We start from the raw sequence: 21,661 nt of genomic DNA, 5'->3' as shown, positions 1-21,661 counted from the left end.
GTCCGGACACAGAAAAGACGCTTTCTTCCAGCAGTTATGTGAAGTGGAGGGCGTCTGCTGACAGACACGTCAGATCTTTGATTGAGCTCAATTTGACTCTGAGCTTCTGCACCCATAATGATGCTGGCTGTTGACCTTCAGCTAATCAGTGCAGGCCTCACACTCTCATTTCACACAGCCCGACAAACTGCTGTCTGCTCGGCATTGGTCAAATTATAAATTACGCAGTTATGCAGGATGATGGATAGTGCTGATAATTTGTCACAAAGCCTTGGTATATATTTATTATATATTAATAATTCTCTAAATATTATTAACTAATTACAAAAAATCCAATATTGACTTCATATATAAATATTTCTGTTGAAACAGATGTCTCACTACTAGCTGCTATCTAAATTTACACCTGTATTCAATCTCTTATGAACCTTTTGCTTTTAATTAGTGAAATGAGATGATGTTTCCAAAGTTATAAACCAATACTTTACCTGCAAGCACAAAAAAGTTCTCTGGTCAAATGTTGGCCTTCACCTTCTGTCTACATTCAGTTTAAAGGTGTCTTTGGCCCGGACACAAGGCTGCACTATTAAGCCGAATCTGGCTGAAACCCACGGAAGGTTTTTCACCCTTCTGAAATATGAGTGGTTCATTCATTACCAGACTACAGAGTTGTTTGTGTTCTCCTTCACATATTCCCTGTGGAAAAATTAATGATCCCTAAAAAAAAAATCAGAGACTGATTAATACACAGGCTTATTTACAATCAGTTGCTGTTTGACATTAAAAGAGAATGGTTTGCTTCACAAACACTTTGTTTTGCTTATGCTTCATTAACTAGCACATATATTTAAATGTGTTTTTTGATTGTTTGTATTTAAGACATTGCTTTCTGTTTGTAACTGTGGTCTTCTCTCTTTTTTTTTTTTTCTCTCAATCTTTAGCCCACCAAAGATGCATGTTGTGGTCTCGGGAGTTGTCACTAAGGTTGGTACACATGTCCATTGATTACATCATAATATCTAAATCAAAGGCCACGTTATTCCTGGTCCAACAGTTTAGATGGTTTATATAAAGGCCTGTTCATAGCAAATGTGAGACAAATTGTTTCCTAAAGGTCTATTCACACCAAAGACAGATTCCTGAATGTTCGTCAGGTTAAATTCTCGCCTGTACTATAGGTGATACTGATGGGTAAATTCACCATCTGGTCTGCCGAAAGAGTTAATTTGAATAAAATATAAATGGATAAAATGTGAAGGAATGATATAGTATTTATTTATTGCATTGAATTTGCATTGGGGAAAAAAAATGCATTGAATTGCTGTTTACATGAGACCGGGTTTAAGTACTTATTTAAATATGTTATTCTCATATCTCTGTCAATTTTCCTTGTCCAAAGACATTTTGGACTGCTGTACATATAAAAAATGCTGAATTTTTGGCTTGTAAATGTTTATACTCATTTTGAATAGGACCATAGAATCGCCTTATTTATATTCAAACATTTCCCTGCAAACGAATATTTGCATCTGGTGTGAAAGCAGTGCGGAAATTCATTTTAAACTAAAATCCCCAAAGTTTGTCCTCGTGAAACCCTAGCCTGAAGCTCAGACATCGAGTTTGCTCCGATAAAAGCCGTTTTAGTCTTGCATCACTTATTGAGATCATATCAATAGTCCGATGTGCTGGAGACTCTGTATGGGGTTTGTTGAATGGCTCGTCACATAAAGTTCACTCTGCTCGTTTCCAGCCCAAGCTGACCTTAATCCATTCTGCCGCCATGGGATTGTCCGCGTCTCAGGATTTATTATGTTTTGATGTGACAGATCCGTGCATGCTTACCAGGATGAGCTTGCAGCGTTTTGAGGGAGAGTTTGCTGTTTAATTATATAGGGTCCTCCGTGTAAACATGTCAGATGCTCAAGATGCGTAAGAGAACGTGGTGTTTGAGTATGTATGTCACAGGCCATTACGAGTGACCCTAGAGGATGTCACGATGCACATGGAGCCCTTTTACTGGGCCATTGGCCTCCTTTTACTTTTAAAGTGATCTAAACAGCTTCTAGTGACACAATTTATGCAACATTTCTTCTCTAAATACTCACATCTGAGGCTCTTTTAGTCCTCCAGCAAGCTGGTAAACAGACAGAAAACAGAAAAATGCCACGCTTGTGTTCAGTCTTGGCTCGTTACACTGTTGGACTGTCCACCCCGTAATCTACTTCAAAAGCTTGCTCTGAAAGACTCTCTCATACGGATTAAAGTGATGTTGGAGAATGTCTGCGGCTGCTGCTTTCTTGCAATACAGGATTTTTGTCCTCGCTGGGCATCAGCCGGCTGCATGTCAGATGCTTCTGTGTGCCGCTTTCCTTTTCATGTTAATAGACACGAAACAAAGCCAAAGAGATCTCAGTCTCTCATCAAGTTTCGATTTGAAATGGATGGCAACTAGAAAACACATACAGAGATGACTTTGTTGAAAATCAAATAAAAAGAATTAAGTTAATTTTACACTCCTATGGCCAACTTTCCTTACCAAAAAAATAGTAATTCTAATCATATTTCAAGTAATTTAAAACCATCATGATGAACAGAGCGCATCTGAAGTGTCTCAGCTGAGGGAAATAATCCATTATTTATCGGCTTTAATATATCGGCCAAATCTTCTTATCGGACTGATAACGATAGCATTAAAAATGAACATATATCGGCCGATACCGATATGGTAGCCGATATATCGTGCGTCCTTAGTTTTTTCATCATCAAAATTATCCATAGTTAAATTTTTAATTTTAGTTGACTTTTTAGTAATTTAGTTATTTGCTTTTTTTTTAAAGTTTAGTTTGTTTTTATGTCCAGTTAATAATTTTAGTGCTAAAACTTTCATTTTAATTAGTTCTAATGATAACATTTCTAATTTTCATTTCATTTTCATTTCTAATATTTACATTTTATTTTATTTAAGCTTTATTTCAATTAACAAAAATGTTTTTAATAGTTTTAGTTAACTATAATACCCCTGGAACACAGAAAACAGTCATCACAGTGCTGTTACAATATATAGCACTCTTGGAACACCTCTCGGCCAATCAGATTAGAGGACCAGGAGTGTTGTATAATTATCAGAGTGATTCACTGCACACAGATCATTTGTCATATGGACACATTATAATTGACTGTTGTTATTGTTTGTCCTTCTCAGGGAGATAAAGACTTCACTCCTGCTGCTGCCCAGGTGGCCCATCAGAAACCCGTGCCCTCGGTACAAAAGCTTCCTGGGGCCCATCACATCAACCAGCACATCCACCAGCCTCGGAAGTGAGCCCTTAACCCAGCTGTAGACCACCACGGGCACGGGGCCAGGACCACACCACACCACCCCAAACACCTGCTCAGGTTGCCAGGGATCTCTTGCCATCAAGCACCCCCCCCCCCCATTCCGTATGTGCCTACAAGCGTCCTGTTTCGACTAGTATCATGACAAACGTTCCTTTTTCTCTCACCTGTAAATCATTGCAACACTAAAATTGAAGGCTCCATTGCGAATCACTAATCAGAAACATAATTCTGTGTGTTCATTTCATGAGGGATATGTGGAGCTGTGTTTTATTTTTTAATTTAGTTTTACATGAATCGTTCCAGAGAGATGTAAATTGTATAAATCGTTTTTTTGAACTCGGTGAATGTTGTATATTAGGCATTAGGTACTAGGTGTGGTTATCTGAATAAAGAGTTAATATAAAACCATGCACGCCTTTTTGCTCTTAAAAACAAATTCATAGCTTTTCATTACCTGATGGAAATATCAGTGCTTTTACAAATAGGTAGTGACATGTAAAGCTGAAATTCTCTACAAAATAATTTAAGTGGTTCAATTTGAATTAATTGCTAAAAGTTATGGAGAATAAAAATAAGGGGAGTGTTAATTTTGTTTGCCTTTAAAAAACATTCATATGCTAGAATTGCATGTCCCTAAGAAAACAGTGCTTGCAAGACAGCATATGAATAGTGATGGTGAAATTTGTGAAGAATAAAAAATAAAGGGATTTCAATACTCTTTGCTTAAAGTATATGCTAGAATTGCATTTCCAGAAGAAAAATAATCTGTTTAAGGTAGTAGTTACAAGAAAGAATTGACCAAATGATGTTAATAATGCCGTTTTAGCTGTCTGTGTTTATGACAGCGATTTGAGCTGAATTAATTGACTTTGTGGCGAGTAAAAAGTAGAGGGATTTCAATACTTGCATTGCAAGCACTGTAATAAAAACTGAAAACAATTGCCGTGTCTGTTTTGTCCTATTGAATATTATTGAGGACAGTATATCACTAAGTTCAGCAGGAAAAGTTTGTGTGTAATCCCATGGCCTAGTTTTCATGGTCTATAGAAAAATCCGTCAGCTTCCTGTTCTCCACCCAATGCCACTCAGGATTTGCCTCCTCCTCTTCCTCGCTTTCATTATCTCGTCTTCTCAAGCTCTCTTGCTATCCCTATCCGCTGACTTTGTGTTCCGCTCAGGTGTCGATAAGAGCCAGCAGCTGCCTCGGGCTACGGGTTGATCCCACGGTGTGTTCTGGACCCGAAACAGCAAGACTTCTGCGGTACATGCCATTAGCACACCAGCTGGCCAAACCTCAAGGTGAAACTCGAAAGCTTGAGTGGCAGCTAACCCTTACGAAATGTCACGTTTCAGGTCAAGGTTGTACTTTTCCATAGCGTGCTATCTGAAAATTGAGCTGTGGCTTTGAAGCCAGTTCAGAGTGACCCAAACCCTGGGGTCTATCTGACATTCAGGTCCTCTCAGGGTATTTGTCTTTGATAGGCTATCAGTCCCGCTGCAGATCACACATCAGTGCTTCGGTTCTCCAGCAGAGGGTGCTTCATTGTTCTTCATGTTGTCCTGGGCAAGTGCTGACCTTGCAGATAGATAAGTACCTCAGCGTCTATCAGCTCATACCGGTGACCTCAATAGCTTAATAAGGTCTGTGCTTCACCTTTACACATGCTCAAAGTTCAACAAAATGATGGCACACTTTAGTATTACAAAGCAGTGTTTTATTCCAAAGTTACAATGACACTCTTATTCCAAGTATTGCTGGTCATCACTTTTGGTTTATTTAGTACAACCTAAAATAGTGTAAACGGCACCGTGACGTAACGTCAGCTCTGGTTTTGAATTCCATATAAAATGTGAGGAGTGTGTCTGTGTATTTTGTGTAGTCCGAGGCACAGTGGTGCTGTAGAGATGACGTGACGGCCAGTGAGAAGACAGATATCACTCCATATACTTTCATTTAAAAAAAAAAGTTATTCTGCATACAGAACCGTTCATACCTGAGATTTGTTGTAATATGTTTGAATTTTGTTTTACTGTTCCTAGCTCTGAAGAAGAGCGGGGTAAGCTGTGCCACTTTTTACTTTCAGGATGGATCCGAAATTGTTTGAAAGTGTTTATAATAAGGCCTTTTTTTAAAAATCACCACCCAAAAACATTGCCCATGTTAGGGGTAAGGTGTGTCATGTCAAGGTCAAATTGGGGAATAATTGACATTTTTAATTAAATAACACAAATAAGGGGGAAATATCTGCTAATGCAATCCCTTTGCATTTTGCTGCACATTATTTACATTTTCATAATAGCTGGGATAATATTAAATATTCTGAATATTAGTAAATAGTAACGGTATTTTCTGCATTTAAGGGTAAATTTCAGTATCACTATTAGTTGAACCTCTGGCACAACTTACCCCAAAGCTATCTTTTTAGGAAAAAAATCTTTCAATTTAATAATTCATGGCTAATCTTTAGCTAAATAATTTACTACACTACTGTTAAAAAAGTTTAGGTAAGTTTAGAAAAAAAAAAAAAAAAGGAAGTCTAATGCTCACCTATGCTGCGTTTATTTGATCAAAGATACAGTAAAAACAGTAATATAGTGAAAATTAAAATAACTGTTTTCTAATATATTTTAAAATGTAATTTATTATAGTGAATAAAGCCATTATTCCATTCTTCACTGTCACATTTCCTATTATTATCAATGTTTAAAAAGTTGTCCAATATTTTTGTGTAAACAGTTACATTTTTTTCAGGATTCTATGATGAATAGAAGATTAAAAAAGAATATAAATACAAAACTTTTAACATTATTAAACTTCTTTACTATCACTTTTGATCAATTTAATGTGTGAATCAAAATTTGTTTCTTTTAAAAAGAAATCTGTGGCGCCAAATTTTTTAACAGTAATTTATATGATGTATATTTTTAAACATGAATAAATTTGCTTTGCCATTCATTTTACCTGCCATATAGAACTGTTTAGCCTTTTTTTAAGTGCATCTCTTCATCACAGGCCAGTTGTGTAAGTTTGGTCCTTGCTAAATACGCAAAGGCCAGTCATTTAGTGTGCTCACTCTCCCCATTTAGTAGCAAATACCATTTTGTAAAAGATATTACATGCTTTTTGTTGAACAATTATAGTTTCAGAAAATAGTCATTAAAGTAATGAACTTAGAGTGCTTTAGTAGTATAAATAGTTAGTAGTAAAATACATGTATAGAAAATATCAACAAGATGCTGATTCATGTTACTACACTACTCCATCTTTCATTACTTGCTGGCGATTGTCTGTAGAGCATTTGTCTCTGAAATGTGTGCAAATCCAGGTATGGCTACTGCCAAAATACCTACAATGTTTAGAAAAATACTTTCAAAAATGAGGTATTAAAAATGTATGTTTGTTAAATACATTCATGATGATTAAATGCTGTTAAATCTAAGCCAATGCTAGCATTTGGACAACTCTAAAAGTCAAACAGTCCTATTTTAAGGATGTAAACATACAGTAGCATCTTGTTTTAGTAGTGTACCCATATTAGCTGATCTGGTTTGGCTAGCTTCCTGTTGCTCACAAACCTGCAAAAATATTAAAGGAGCTGATCACTTCACCCCCATTTTGAAGAGGGTAAAAAATTGTTTAGAAGCATTTACCATTACAAAAAAAAAAACAATAAATAGTAAAATACATTTCCATCCAATATCAGGACTGAATTTCAAGTATCAAATGTTGAGTTTGCACACACTTATTTCCTTTTGCCAGTAGAGAGCTGTCTTTTCGTTATGGCCTCCAGTCTTTTCCTTTCCGCCTCCTCTGCTTTCTTTCTCTCCTCTTTAAGTTCTTTATATCTCCACTTGGGGATCTGAAGGAACTGGTCGTCTATAAAGCTGCTTTTCCGCCGCACTCTCTCCGGCACGTAGGTTGGCGTAGGAGCCTTGCTAATCCTCAGCTTGGGCACCACCATACCTGGTCTGACGCTGCTCCTCCTCAGCATGTGTAAGGGGAGCAGACTGGTCCTGCGGATGACCAGAGAGGACGAAGAGATGTCCGATTGGGCCTGCAGACTCGCACGGCGATCTTTGGGTTTGGGCACCAGCAGGACGCGGGAGTTCTGGAAAATACGTTTGTAGTTCTCGACGCGCTCAGGTCCCAGACCTTTCAGCTGTGCGATGCGTTGTTTCTTCAGGATCTCCTGAACGGAGTAACGTCGTTTTCCCACGCAGGGCGGGCTGCCTGGACAAACCGTTCGACACGCCGTTGCGATGAACGGACTCCCCAGTGATGTTGTCATGCGCACCATGTGATCCAGAACCCCGTCCTCTGAAGCCTCCGTGACGTTACTGATGTCAAAGAAGTCACGTATAGTGTCTGAAATTCTCTGAATGCATCCTTTGGATGTCTGTGCTTTGGCCACCAGTGCGGGCAGAAGGGGCCACTCTGGCCGATAGGCGGCACAGAACTGGTCCGCACACGGCTGACGCATCAGCCGCATCATGGCAAAGAGAGTCTCGTAGCGGCTTGTGAAGATGGCCCACTCTCGCGCAGTGAACTTCCTCCCGTTGTCCCTGGCTTCCAGATCAGCCCCTGATGAAAAAAGTACATTTTTGAAGGCACATTTACAATATTCTACAAAATAACACTTCGTTTTCAGCCAAAAAAGAAATTACCCACTCTCATTTTGCGCTAAACTTATGTGGTTATTTTTTTTCCATGAATAAAAGTATACATTTTTGAAGAAAAAATTGCCATGTAACGAGTTTATAAAAAATAAAATCCACCAAAAAAGAGGTGCATATGGCTTGTGCACTACATTACTGCACACTGTAAAAAAGTTGCTGCCTTAAATAAGTACCTTAAACTTGGATGTTTAAGTGATTTCAACTTTAAAAAATGAGCTGAATCTTGTATAACTTATGTAAAAAAAAAAAACATTGAAAATTGCTTAACTTATTTTGATGAGTTAAAGCAATGTAAAAACATATGTATATCAATATATATTATTGATCATATATATATATATATATATATAATATATATATAAAATTTGTTTTTGTTTTTTGTTTTTTTACAGTGTTTTTAAGCCATTTGCCATTATTGATGATCTTCAGAAAGGGCACAATTTTCAGGGAATAAAAAATAATAATGCTAATAATAATAATTTTTGTAATAAATATTATTTGTAGATGGCTAATTTTATACATAAAATGTAGCTTCACAGGTAAAAAAAAAAAAAAATCAAGGTAACACTATAATAAGGTTTCATTAGTTAACATGAACTAAGAATGAACTGCACTTCTTAGTTAATGTTAATTTCAACATTTTAATTATTAAAATCAAATGTTGTATCTGTTAATGCACTGTGAACAAATGAACCGTGGCAGTTCCTCTTCTCGATGTCAAGCCCGGGAAAGTAGTTGAGAAGGTAGTTTGTGATTGTGATGTGACCTGCAATTGTTCATGTGAATTATGTAAATGCAGTCAACTGTTGAATACATAATCTTCCTAGGGCATTGGTTATTTTTATAACCAATATTAACAAAGATGAATAAATACTGTAACAAATGTATTCATAATAGCTGGGATAATATTAAATATTCTGAATATTTAATCATTTTCAGATTTTGAAGTTATAGTAATTGTTAGTTCATGTTAGTTAATGCATTAACTAATGTTAACAAATGAGACCTTATTGTAAAGTGTTACCAAACTCATTTTAAAAAAAAAGAAAGCATAGCAAAAAAAAAAAAAAAATGCAGTATATACAATCATTTTAGAAAAAAGAAAATATAGCAAAAGTAAGAAAGCGTAACAAGCAACAATAGCCAAAATTAAAGCATATATGTATACACAGTATAAAGTCTTATTGTAATACAGTCGTATTGTGATTTTAGTTTGCGTGGTGCAAGAGCTGCATAACAATTTGGGTTTTTTTTACGCACAAAAAATAGCAGTATATTGATTCAGTGGCAAAAGATTGAGTAAATGACAAAATATTAAATCTGTGGTATGATTATGGCTGTATTGTGTCCTTGTCTTGTAGCTAATCATGTAACAGCTGCTTTATATTGCAGTGTTTCCTGGCAGTTCTTTTGCACAGTGATCTGAGGCTCGAGTACCTGCCAGCATCAGGGCTTTGACACATTCCACTCGACCCTGGATAGCAGCTTTCATCAGAGCGGTGAAACCGTGGCAGTTCCTCTTCTCGATGTCAAGCCCGGGAAAGTAGTTGAGAAGGTAGTTTGTGATTGTGATGTGACCTGCAATTGTTCATGTGAATTATGTAAATGCAGTCAACTGTTGAATACATAATCTTCCTAGGGCACTCGACAGTTCAGTTATAGTAGTGTTTTAAAGTTTTCACACTCCATTTACTTTGAATGTTGAGAAACTAGTTGCTTACACTTTATGATGGCAATATAAATGTAAATATGTCAGGATTGGATTGAAGGCTGTCAGATGGTTCTTACCTGCCTGGGCAGCTGTGATGAGGGCTGTATTTCCCTCATTGTCCTGCCAGTTCACATCCAGGTGAGGACACTGGGCAAGAGCAATCACAATATCCACATACCCTTGGTAGCACGCCACTATTAGTCCAGTCTGTAGATTCAACACACACGAGACAATACTGTGAAGACGTTTCCACCCTGGCCGGGAAACTTTTACTAGTAGTTGATACATTTGAGGAAAACAGTCTCAATAAAAGGGCTGGGCATTGACACAGATTTCACGATTCAATTAGAATCCAATTCAGAAGCTTTTAATTCGATTTGATTCCGATTTTGATTTGGATGTATATCAGGCACAGTGACAGTTCGTAAATTTTTCTTAAAGGGGTCATATTATGTTTTTTTTGTTTTTTTTTTTACTTTTTCACCTTTAGTTAGTGCGTAATGTTGCTGATTGAGCATAAAAAAGATCTGAAAGGTTACAAAGCTCAAAGTCCACTCCAAACTGAGATATTTTATTTTGTGTTTATGTGAGGATTGTTTTAAATTCACTTAAAAGCTATAAATTTTTTTACATTTCAAAAAATATAACAACTTTTAATTTAGTTGTTATATTTTTTGAAATGTTAAAAAAATTGATAGCTTTCAATTACACTGTAATGTTGATTGGCTATAAATTAATGTTTAAAATGGGGGGGGGGGGGGTCATTTTCATCGAGACATCAGCAGTTGTAATAGTATCAGTGATACTGGCCTTTCATTAAACAAGTATTTAAAATGTACTGTCTTCATGTTGTTTCTACATTAATTTGGAGATTAACTGTGAAATGATTACATTATAAAATACATTTGAAAAAAAATGTGTGATTAATCTAATCTAGTTACATTTTTAATCGATTGACAGCACTAGTTTTTACATTGCATGAAATGTTCAACTTTTTTTAAGTTATACAAGATTCAACTCATTTTTTTTAAGTCAGTTAAATGCAATTTAAGTTGAAATGACTTAAACATCCAAGTTGATGAACTAAAATATAGATTTTGAGATTTAAGGATTGATGTTGGTTCATCAAAGAAGATTGACTAAAATCTTTTAATTGATATTGTCGAGCCAGCCTTATCAGTTATGACTGAAAATAATAATAATAATAATAATCCAGGATAACTACTGTTTACCAAGATTTTGGTTTGCACATCAATGAAAAAAGCTAATTTTGAATTCTAATCTGGCCTAAAGTAGCAGCTTCAAACCTGAAAATGTGCAGAATTGCATTGTGATTTCACAGTGTAAAGCAGATGTTTGGGTTTTTTACTGAAGACCTTTAGCATGTCTGTTTCACTCTTCACAGTCAGTCTGTCCTATTTAAGTGTGAACAGTAGCAGTGTGGAGGGAAGTGTCAGCAGCCTCTCATCACACTGAAACACAGCTGGAGGCTGCTGACTAAAAATAAACCCTGGACAGGCTCATTTTACAAGGCTATGACAATAAGGCCGAAATGCTTCCAGTTGCTGCACATCAGATGCTGATGAAAGTGTGTTTATGTGTTTACAGTGATTTATCTTGATGTTTGCAGTTTAATATACATCAGAGACAACTGTGAGTGAGCCATCAGTGGGTTAATTCCCTTGAAAAGTGCATATGCTGTGGCTCTGTGCCACTTATCAAAACATTGCTCTGTTTGAGAATCCCAACTAGTTACATTGACACAACCAATGATGTGAATTTGGGGCAGGACCGTTCAGGGAAAAAAAACTGTTTAGAAATAGTCATTGGGTCTCATTTACTAATAATTGCATGGATTGTTTATATTTATATGCACATGAAAACTTCTCACTGAATATTTCCACCTAATTCACAACACAATTTGTTCTTAACCTCGTTCTAATGTTAATGAATTTGGAGTATTCTACAGGCAACCTGCATGCCCAATGTTAATAATTTGCATAAAACATGTCCAAACCATCTTCATGTAAGGGCTTTCCACACAATCTTTCCTTTATAGCCTTTTGCCACTCTCTACAAACATACTGTATTGTGCTCTCTAAAAGAACCTTAAAACTAGTTCAAACAATAAACACATTTGATATCAACAGGACACCCAGAATAAGTTTTTTTGCATGTGGTTGCAGTTGATCATAAATTTAGAATACATTTTAGTGTGAAAGTTAGTGTAGAGTTAGTGAATGAGACCCAAGCTGCATCCGAAATCGCATACTTTCATACTATTTATACCATGGTCTGGGTGAATACTCGATTCTGATTGGCTGCAGGATGTCCATTAAAAAGTGATAGAGGACACCTAGTAAAGGAGTTCTGGTGAAACTGACTGTTTACCGTTCGAAATTAATAAATAAATGCGCTGGCTACAGAAAAACAGTATGTGATGAAAGAAGTATGTCCGAATTCACAGTACTCATTAAATAGTCAACAAGTACCCAGATGACCTTTTTCAGTTCCATTTGGTGCCACTAGAGCCATGGAAACAACACGCTTCTCCTTTAAAGCAGAGAGCAGAACTTCTTTTGGGTCCACAGACTTTTTTGTAATAATAATATAAATCTTGCTCATGTTTGAAATGAATAATTGTGCCTATCATGTAAAAATAGTACGACGATAGCTCATTTCGACTATGTCTAATTTGTGAACAAATCTTTCTTTTCAGATTCTTGAGTTCAACTCACTGTCTCCATGATCCATTCACAACATGTCGTTTCAAACCTGTGTGACTTACTTCAATATTTTGAAGAATGTAGACTTCCATTGTACGGACAAAAAAAAACACGGGCGTTTCTCAAAATATCTTATTTTGTGTTACACAGAAGAAAGAAAGTCATACAGATTTGGATCAACATGAGGGTCACAAAGGGTGAGTAAATGATACATAATTTTCATGTCTGGGTGAACTTTCCCTTTAACAGCTCACTGAAATGAATGACTTTCAGAGAATAACGACTTAAATTTCAGTCCAATCATTAAACAAAAGCAACCGTGGCTCGTCTGTAAGTGAATCACCACCAAAATATTAATCCAAAACAGACCTCTATATAAACTAAATCAATAATAAATTGTTAAAGTGTTTAGAATTCTGCAACAAATATTTTTCAGAATTTTTTTTGAAATTTTTCGGAAACTGATTTCATCAAAAATATCTTCATTTGTGTTACGAAAATAAACGAAGGTCTTACGGGTTTGGAACGACATGAGGGTGAGTGATTAATGACAGAATTGTCATTTTTGGGTGAACTATCCCTTTAAAGCCTGGCAATCAACATTAGAGCGCCTTTCTCAGGCTGAATAATTACGTTACACCTCTGCCAAAAGTGTGTCAGCGATTAGACAATCTTACTAAATGTTTATCATAAACCAGAGCTGAGACCCAAAATCTGCCCTAACGTACTTTACAGTCAGAAGTACAGTCTTGTAATATTGCACATTAATTGTATCAAGTATGGACTATATTTATTGTGCTTTTTTATGCTTTTTGGAGCTTGACAGACTTGATAAAATGCTGTTGTATGGTAAAAGAGAAGTGTAAAATGTCTCCTTTAGTGTCTCATGTCTCCTTTAGTGTCTCACTAGTGTGTTCCTGTAAGGTAATAATTGCATTTTCACTTTTTTAGATGTTTTGTTTCACTGTCACCAAGCAATACAGTTGCACTCTCAACAAAATTCATAGGCAGATTTATTAAAACGTTAACATTGAATTCAGGACACAACCCATTTCTCTTAGTCTGCAACTTTATATCAAATACTCAGCTTGGTATTAATACAAATGTAGACATGTGTTGGGGGTAATCTGTGGCCTGGTTGATTCTTAAAATAGAAAGGATTAGCTTTGTGAGCCTTTGAATGAAGGGGAGTTACAGGATTTGTCCTCCAGTTCCGTTTTGACAAAGAAGACAAAACACGGTGTCTATGATACTTCTAATAAAAGAATTGTGGATGTATTTGTGGGTATCATAATTGTGGGTGTGAACTGCTGTACTGTACTGTACTATGCACTATACTAAGTATTAAAGTGTTTTGAACATTAGATTACTTATTCATTTGAAGTTTCATTAAAAGTGACAATGTTTTTAGGATGAACAGTAGTATACAACAGGACAAACCACATTGAAACAGAAGCTGTCCTAAAAAAGTGTGAGCATGCTGGCCTGGATTTGATAATATCATGTCAGTCTGGCTGTGAATCACTACAGTCTCAGAAAACAGGTCAGTGGGTAACATCTATCCACAGATGTTGCATCAATGACTTGATATTACATCAGTGCTGAGCTCAAAGTGATTCTGATGTATTCCTCAACTGGAAAGCACTACCTGCACAGCAGTGTGTGAATGAATGAAATGCCTTGAATCTGCCAGAGAGTTGTCAGTTAAGCTGACTAAATTTACTTCCCCGCTAGGCCTGTTATATTTGGTGGTGTAGTTTAAGAGTGTTATACTATTTTTCTTCCAACAATCCAGCCCAGCCACAGATTTGCAAGAACAAGTTCACTGAACTCCTAGCAATATTAGTTGTATTGTAAACAGGATGTTAGAGGTCATGTGTATATAATGGAAAATACAGATGTTTGTTATGCATCCTGTAATGCTATTAACAGTTCACTCAAAAGGGGCCTTTAAATCAGCAGCACTGCTTAGATATTTTTCTGATGCTTTGTAATGTAAGCTTAGCGGTATAATGACATTAAAATACATAGCATGTTATACTGTGGTACCTCTGGTCTGCAAATAATGTCCGTTGTAGGAAAATTGACATCTTGACCCTTTATTAAAATATTATAAAAAATGTTTTTTTGTTTTTTTTTTGTAAGCATATTGCATAGTTGTGCTTGGAGTCAATTGTTTTATTTGTGATAACGCAATGAAACATGCCAAATTGTGCAGACATAAGTTTTGGCCAGGCTGTCATACAAAGAAATTATCAACACATGCAATAACAAGAGAGAACCAACAAAATATGAATAACTGATTAAGTTGTAGTCACTGTATGATTTTGTGTATGCTTTTCTTTTTCATAGAAATAAAACCTGTAGCAATTTGACATTTTTGCCAAGTTTATATATACAGTATCTCACGAAAGTGAGTACACCCCTCACATTTCAGCAAATATTTTAGTATATCTTCTCAAGGGACAATACTATAAAAATGAAACTTGGATATATTTTAGAGAAGTCAATGTTCTGCTGCTTGTATAGGAGTATATATTTACTGTCCTCTGAAAATAATTCAACATACAGCCATTATTGTCAAAATAGCTGGCAACAAAAGTGTTTGTGAAAATTTTTTGTGAGATACTGTCTATATATTCCTCTCATATTTTTATGGTTTAATGGAACTTGTGGGGTCCCTCATGTTCCCCCTCCAAACATCACTTTTGGCCACTACTGTGTCAACATGTTTTGTGTGTTGTTGTTTTTTTGCCATGTCATTCGGCCTATGAAGGGACACTAATAGGTCCCTTCATAGGCCTATGAAGGGATGACTAATAACCTCATTTACAGCATTGCACCATGCAGAGATGTCTCAGATGAACAGAGCACATGCTGGAACTATTAGTGGGGAAATCCTGTGCCTGTTTCTCTGAACTGTCCTGTATGAGTGATGAGAGACGAGATAAGAGAAGCGCCTGTGTGAAGTGGAGCTCTTGAGGTTCCTCAAAGGCATTCTACAGTCATTCTCCTATAGAGCTCTGTGTGTTAGGCTATCAGGACTGCATTAGCCATGACATCATATCAGCTTCTCTTTATGGAGTGTATTGATTTCACGTTTTTAGACACATTCCCTAAAATCCAAGCTTTTAAGTTGTAACGTGATACATTCTGAACTGTCGAGGCCTCAAGCTCTGGGAGGTTGATGTCACTCAGGGACTCATTTTTGAGAGGAATGACCAGGATTGTGCTAGAAAGAGAAAAGGCAAGAGGCTTGTTCTTGGGACAGTGCAACGCCATTATTAAACCCTCAAGCCTGCAAATGATTTGTGCATTACTCTTAAACACTTTGCACTCATACAACTGTTTCGCATTTAGCTTTTATACAATGTAACTAATTGCTAAATTTTTACAACAAACTTATACATAATTAATTAAGCTCCCATTTCAACTAAGAAACAACATCTTGTTCTTTAAAATGGTCTATTTAAAAAGGTATTTGACCATTCGTAAAAAATATATTTGTAACATTTCTGATTAAAGTAATTTACCTTTCTTCATATCAGTCAAATCCTCGTTTGACTCCATACGAGTCAATTATCGGTTCTCGGCTCGTTAGGAATCGGTTCGAACGAGACAGCAGCAACCCGGTGACCAGTGAGTTGTTAAAGGGATAGTTCACCCATAAAATGAAAGTTCTGTCATCATCATTCACTCACCCTCAGGTTGTTCCAACCAAACCTGTATGAATTTCTTTCTTCTGTGGAACACAAAAGAAGCTATTTTAAAGAATGTTGGTAAATAATCAGTTCACGACGGTAGCCATTGACTTCCATAGTAGGAAAAGAAAATACTATGAAAGTTAATAGCTACCGACTGTCAACTGTCTGGTTACATTCTTCAAAATATCTTATGTTGTGTTCAGCAGAAAAAAAACAACTTGAGGGTGACTAAATGATGACAGAATTTTTATTTTGGGTTGAATTATCAATTTAACCCGGAATAGACCTAGAAGGACCGATTCGAAAAGATCTACTTTCTCTGACCGATTCGCACACCCCTGATTCAGTCCAATTCTCAAACGAATCGTTCAGACCAACTTTATGAATGGTTCAGTTCATTGAAAACTCCGACTCAATATAACGATTCGTTCACGACTCTTATCGTTGTTAAACAATTCACATTTAACTGTAGCATGTGATATGTATCTTATAATAAGTGTACTGTAAAGTGTGATGTTCAAGCTACTTACTCTTTTGTTTTTGTCCGTCTCCCGAACGTCCTCCTCCGTAACACCTTGTCTAATCATTAGTTTCACTATAAGTGCGTTGTTTTTGCAACACGCTTGAAAAAAGGACAGCGGTGCTGGGCTCTCCGGGGAAGGGGTTCTCTCGGAGTCCGCAAAGTCATCGTCCGGTGGATAAAAGGAGTCATCTGAGACGATACTCCTGTCATCCGGCAGTTGTGAGAAATCCCCCAATTCCTCGAAGTCCTCATCGGTCCCATCCAACTCGCACGAGCCGAGATATTCATCATAATCGTCATCTCCCGCGCGATCAGGTGATTCCTCCACTATAGTGGAACAGTTCTGGGCGCTTTTAGCATGTTTAAGTGGTTTAACTTTTCTGGGAGATGATCCTCCGCCATCCCTGCTGTCCGTTATCAGAACCATTTAACCCCTATATGATAAAATCCTCAAGTCATGCGGATCAAACTCCTGATCTCCTTCGTCTGCATTTAGGTAGGTTAAAGTCATTGATACAAATGAGCAAAAATGCTATTTAAAAAAAAAAAAAAAACGTTTAATCGCCAAACTGAGGTTCGAATCTTCTTTTAAGTATCTGCGACGTCATTTTGCCCCACTCATATAGATTATAAATGCAATTAGTGTCCATATAAAAATAACTTAACGTAGTTTTATCAGCTCGTTTCAATAACTTGATGTCTCTATAACGCGAAATGTCAATGTAGTGTTCCTCAGTAACAGCCGGAGACGAGCAGAAGCTCGTGTGGAAACCGAAAAGTCCCCAAAATAAATATTTGCAGTTCCATGTAAAGTGAAACAATCTTCAGAATGTCGCAATTTCTTCCCAGGAGAAACTTTTCAGGTAGTGTGATGTTCCCAAAAAACAGCATCGAGAGTGGAAACGCCGGACATTCCCGCAGAAGATAAGAGGAGAAATAGACGCGTGCGCTACAAAACTCTGCCTCCATAATCCGATTAGATGCCCTCCTCCCTCTCTCTCTCTCTCTCTCTCCCCCTCCCTCTCTAGTTTTGCATATATGGGTCAATGACAATTCCCCCCACCCAGATTAAATTCAGTTAATACTAACATAAATGACACAAAACATATTCATGAAAGAAAATGTTTGAATTAAAATAAGTTCTATATAAAATGTAAAATATATATACGTTAACCGTGTTCACTAAACACAAAGCTGCTGAAACTTGTCATTTCAGGAAAGTACAAAGTTTTGTTTACCATCATAATGGGTTTTCCATTTATTCTCATGACTGTGGCTTATTTAAATTGTCTCTGCTGTGGCTGTGTCGGGGACGTCCCTGACAATAGCAGAGTAATTAATCAACTTTCCCAACTCTTGTTTTTTCTCTCACTTTTGTTAGACTTCACATCTTCAGTGGACCTTGTATGGCCTCTATCTCAGCTTTCTTCACTCCAGTCCAATTCAAATCATGTCATTTTCACTTCTGAAAACATGCACTTTCAGATAAATAAAAAAATCAGGAAATACACCATACACACTCAAACTTCTCACAAACGCCTCTATGTCACACATTATATCTAATATGTGTGCTCTATTACAAGCTCAAGCTTTTTCCACAATCTTATTCCCCGTTTCCTCTTAGTTCTTAGATAAGTGCCATAATTGCTGTGTCTAATTAGTGAGTCGTTTAGCCCCGAACAGCTGGGAGCTCCATCCCCTTCACTTGCAGCTGTGATCTTATCAGTCAAATATACGTAGCGCAGCTGTCCACACCGCTTTGTATGCTTGTGTTTTACCGTTAAACTTCTGTGACAGAGGGGAAGTACTGTGGTTAAAAACAAGTAAACTCTGCTGCCAAAAATGAGTTGTCTAACTGCCAAGGCATGACTATCAGTTTACAGCCAGTGACGCAATTGTATTCACACAGCATTTCACCCTCCATACTATGATATATATCCCACTATACTTTGCACAACTATACTACACCATAGTAAATACATATTTATTAATTTTACAATTGACAGCATTTGTGGCATAATGCTGATTACCACAAAAAAAGTTATTCCCACTTGTCCACCCTTTAAAAAAAAGAAGCAAAAATCTGGGTTACAGTCTGGCACTGTGAATGGAGCCAATCCATAAACATTAAAATACTGTTTCAGTAATATAGCCACAAGATATGAACAATATGAGAGTTAACATGATTTTAGTGGGGAAAAATGACTTCCTTACCCTTTCTGTGAAGTTATATATCTAATTTTATAACTTATTATACAACTCCAAATGCCACAGACCCTAAACCTCCCAAAACGTTTGTAAAGAGTAGGATTTAAACAGCTCAAATAATACAAACTTTTTAACGGAAGAATGATTGTAAGTGCTTTTTAAAATGATAAATTATTATACTACAGGGCTGTTGAATGCTTGAATTTGATTGGTTGACGAACGTTCTCTGGCCTTGACCGCATTACAGTTCCATATCACTTCGCCAAATGATTTCAGTTATTTCAAAGGTCTTTACAACCTACAGAACCAAAACCCACATCGACAATGACCGAGCAAATAAATATAGTAAACAATAGGATAAAAACGACAAATTACTTCCATGTTTTTTTTGCCACTAAATTACGTTTTAAAATGTATGTATGTATTATTTATTATGGAAAAGCACATACAGTATTCTCTTTCTCCCGCTGTCTCTCCCATTCCAACGCACACACATACAGTACGGACACACACCCGCCCGCACAGAAACGTGTTGTCAGCGCTGCTCTGGCGATTTTATAAATAAAATAGTTTTGCAACTTAAAAGCTACATGACATTTCTCACTAGCGAGGAAATAACGTTGCTGTCCTTGGAGCAGATGAACTTACAGTAGAGACGCCGAACATTGTTGAGAGACGCACAGACTCAGGTAATTCACACATGCTTAATCTCTCTCTCTCTCTTTCTCTGCTATCAATGGCTCTGTTACTAGCTCTAAATTGACTTAATTAGCAAATTAGCACTGGAAGCTTGGGATTAGATACATGAGAAATTAGTCCTACACACAAGAGCGTTTTAAGGACAAAAGGTGTGTTAACCGTAGTAAAAGCGGAATAATTGACTCCGGTCTGTGAATTATTGAAAAATAATGTGTGACCTTGGGTGTGCATCGTTTTTCTTAAATTATTTCAGCTTTTAAATCCTCCAAAAATTAGCCCCATTCACTGTAATTTGAAATGCATACTCTTTCTGCTTCTTCTTTAGAGTTGGAGTGAGTTGTTAGTGAGGGATCAGAACGGGAACTGACAGCCATCTCTCTTAGAAATAAAAGAAGCCATGCTGCTCCTTGGCTATTTCGGCTTAGACAATTACATTAGCTCAGCACTCTGGCCTGCTTACGTTAATAAATCCCCAGGAGATGATCGAGAGGGGACAACTTCATGCTGGGAAAAGGTTGATGTGGGATTCTCTGTCGAGCATCCAAGAGCACCTGGATAAATCCTTGTCCAAGAGTAATGTGTCCGTATCAAACTAATTATTTCTGAGTCTGTTTCTAATTTAAAACCTATCATTTTAAATTGTTATCCTTGTTGCAAATATTTTTGGGAACAATCTCACTGGTGGGACTTAATCATCATTCAGAAAGGGCTGTCAATCTAAAATTAGCTTGATTACTTAGGGGTCAATCAGTTAATTTCGTAGAAAATGTAGAGAATGGCTTTCGTTTACAGGTGTGTGAAGGTTGAGTACCTCCTTTTGGTTCCAAATTAGGACACAGCCTCTTTCCATCCTCAAAAAGGTCATTAATCAGACCAACTGGGTGACTGTCGGTTTCTGTGCCTCTGCTTCTCCAAAACACACAAATGTAACAATGTGACAAAGACAAATGTGTGGTATAAAAATGTGATAGATCCTGTCATTGTTTTCAATGTAACGTGTGTGTGTGTGTGTGTGTGTGCAGGTCTGGGTACTTGTGAGGGCCAAATATCCTCACTAAGACACATTTCTGTACAAAACAAGAATGACACTATACTGCTTATATAGCCTAATTCACTGTAGTATATGTTGCATAGTCCATGTTTGTATTACAGTACAAAATAATTCCTAAGTTTTTCCCTTTTGTATAGATGAATGAAATTGAACGACTAACACGTGTGTAGGTGTTTACGTCTAAGGCGCCGTTCACATATCGCGCCTAAAAACGCGTAGAAAACGCTAGGCGCGCCGCGTTCTCATTTTTCCAAAGCGCTAGGGCGGTTGCGCTGCGGAGGCGTCTGTCGTTGCTAAGCGTGGTTCTTGTCACGTGACCTACGGTGCGCTTGCGGCATTCTGAAAAGTTGGGTGTTTCTCAATATGCGTTCTTCAGCGATCTTGCGTCCTTGTGTTCTCGTTTTACGTCATCATTAACCGTCGAAGTTCAGACCCAATTCTCAAGAACGCAAGTACAGAGGACGCATGAAAGAACCCGGATGTGTTCTTGATACCGAGGATGCATCAAATGCAGACTTGAGCTAGTACTCGCCTGGTGTCCCAGAAGTCATTGCGGCCGGTTCCGAGTTCGTTCTTCCAAGGAAGCTTGGCAAGACCGGTCTCCACGAGAACACAAGTCCGTTCTCTGCGTTCTTGGAATTGAGAAACAGCCGTTGAGATGTTTTTATCTCGATGCGGCGCGGACGCGCTTGGAAAAAACGAGCGCGTCGCACCGCGACCGCGTCGCTTCCATTATGAGCGCGCATACCGCGCGTCTACATTTGAAATAACGAACTTGAGCGCGCAAAAGACGCGATATGTGAACAGGACCTAATTGTTTTGATAGCATTTAATTTTTAGATTAAGAATATAATTCAATATAGTATTACTGTAGAAATGTTAGGTTTTTAACTTAAGTGTAAGAGTTTTGAAAAGAGTATGTAAACGTGCAAATTGTTCTGTAGGTACATAGACTTTTGGTGGTGTTTGTGTCTAAGTGAGAAACAAATTCATGTAAACTGAAAGATGTAGGCCTAGTCATTG

General features: G+C 37.2%; 2 protein-coding genes across 2 annotated transcripts in view; one reads left to right on the top strand and one right to left on the bottom strand.

The window, feature by feature from the left end:
* The window catches only part of dap (death-associated protein), a 17,680-nt gene extending 13,933 nt beyond the window's left edge, over positions 1 to 3,747 (top strand). Inside the window, exons 3-4 of the mRNA XM_084102179.1 lie at positions 942 to 984; positions 3,203 to 3,747. Of these exons, the coding sequence (XP_083958305.1) occupies positions 942 to 984; positions 3,203 to 3,322 (163 nt within the window). The 3' untranslated portion in view covers positions 3,323 to 3,747. The remainder of the gene's footprint in view (positions 1 to 941; positions 985 to 3,202) is intronic.
* A 2,100-nt stretch (positions 3,748 to 5,847) lies between these two features.
* Positions 5,848 to 17,678, bottom strand: ankrd33ba (ankyrin repeat domain 33ba). The gene is made up of 4 exons (XM_084102150.1): positions 16,688 to 17,678; positions 9,805 to 9,934; positions 9,454 to 9,594; positions 5,848 to 7,921 (listed from the first exon to the last, which is right to left on the bottom strand). The coding sequence occupies exons 1-4, from the start codon at positions 17,105 to 17,107 to the stop codon at positions 7,083 to 7,085; spliced, it is 1,530 nt and encodes a 509-aa protein (XP_083958276.1). The 5' UTR covers positions 17,108 to 17,678; the 3' UTR covers positions 5,848 to 7,082.
* Positions 17,679 to 21,661: the final 3,983 nt, after the last annotated feature.

Source organism: Abramis brama (assembly GCF_963993115.1).
Source record: "Abramis brama genome assembly, chromosome: 24".
Lineage (NCBI taxonomy): Eukaryota > Metazoa > Chordata > Actinopteri > Cypriniformes > Leuciscidae > Abramis > Abramis brama.
Note: the sequence above shows the minus strand (reverse complement) of the source record. Positions and strands in the feature narration are given on the sequence as shown.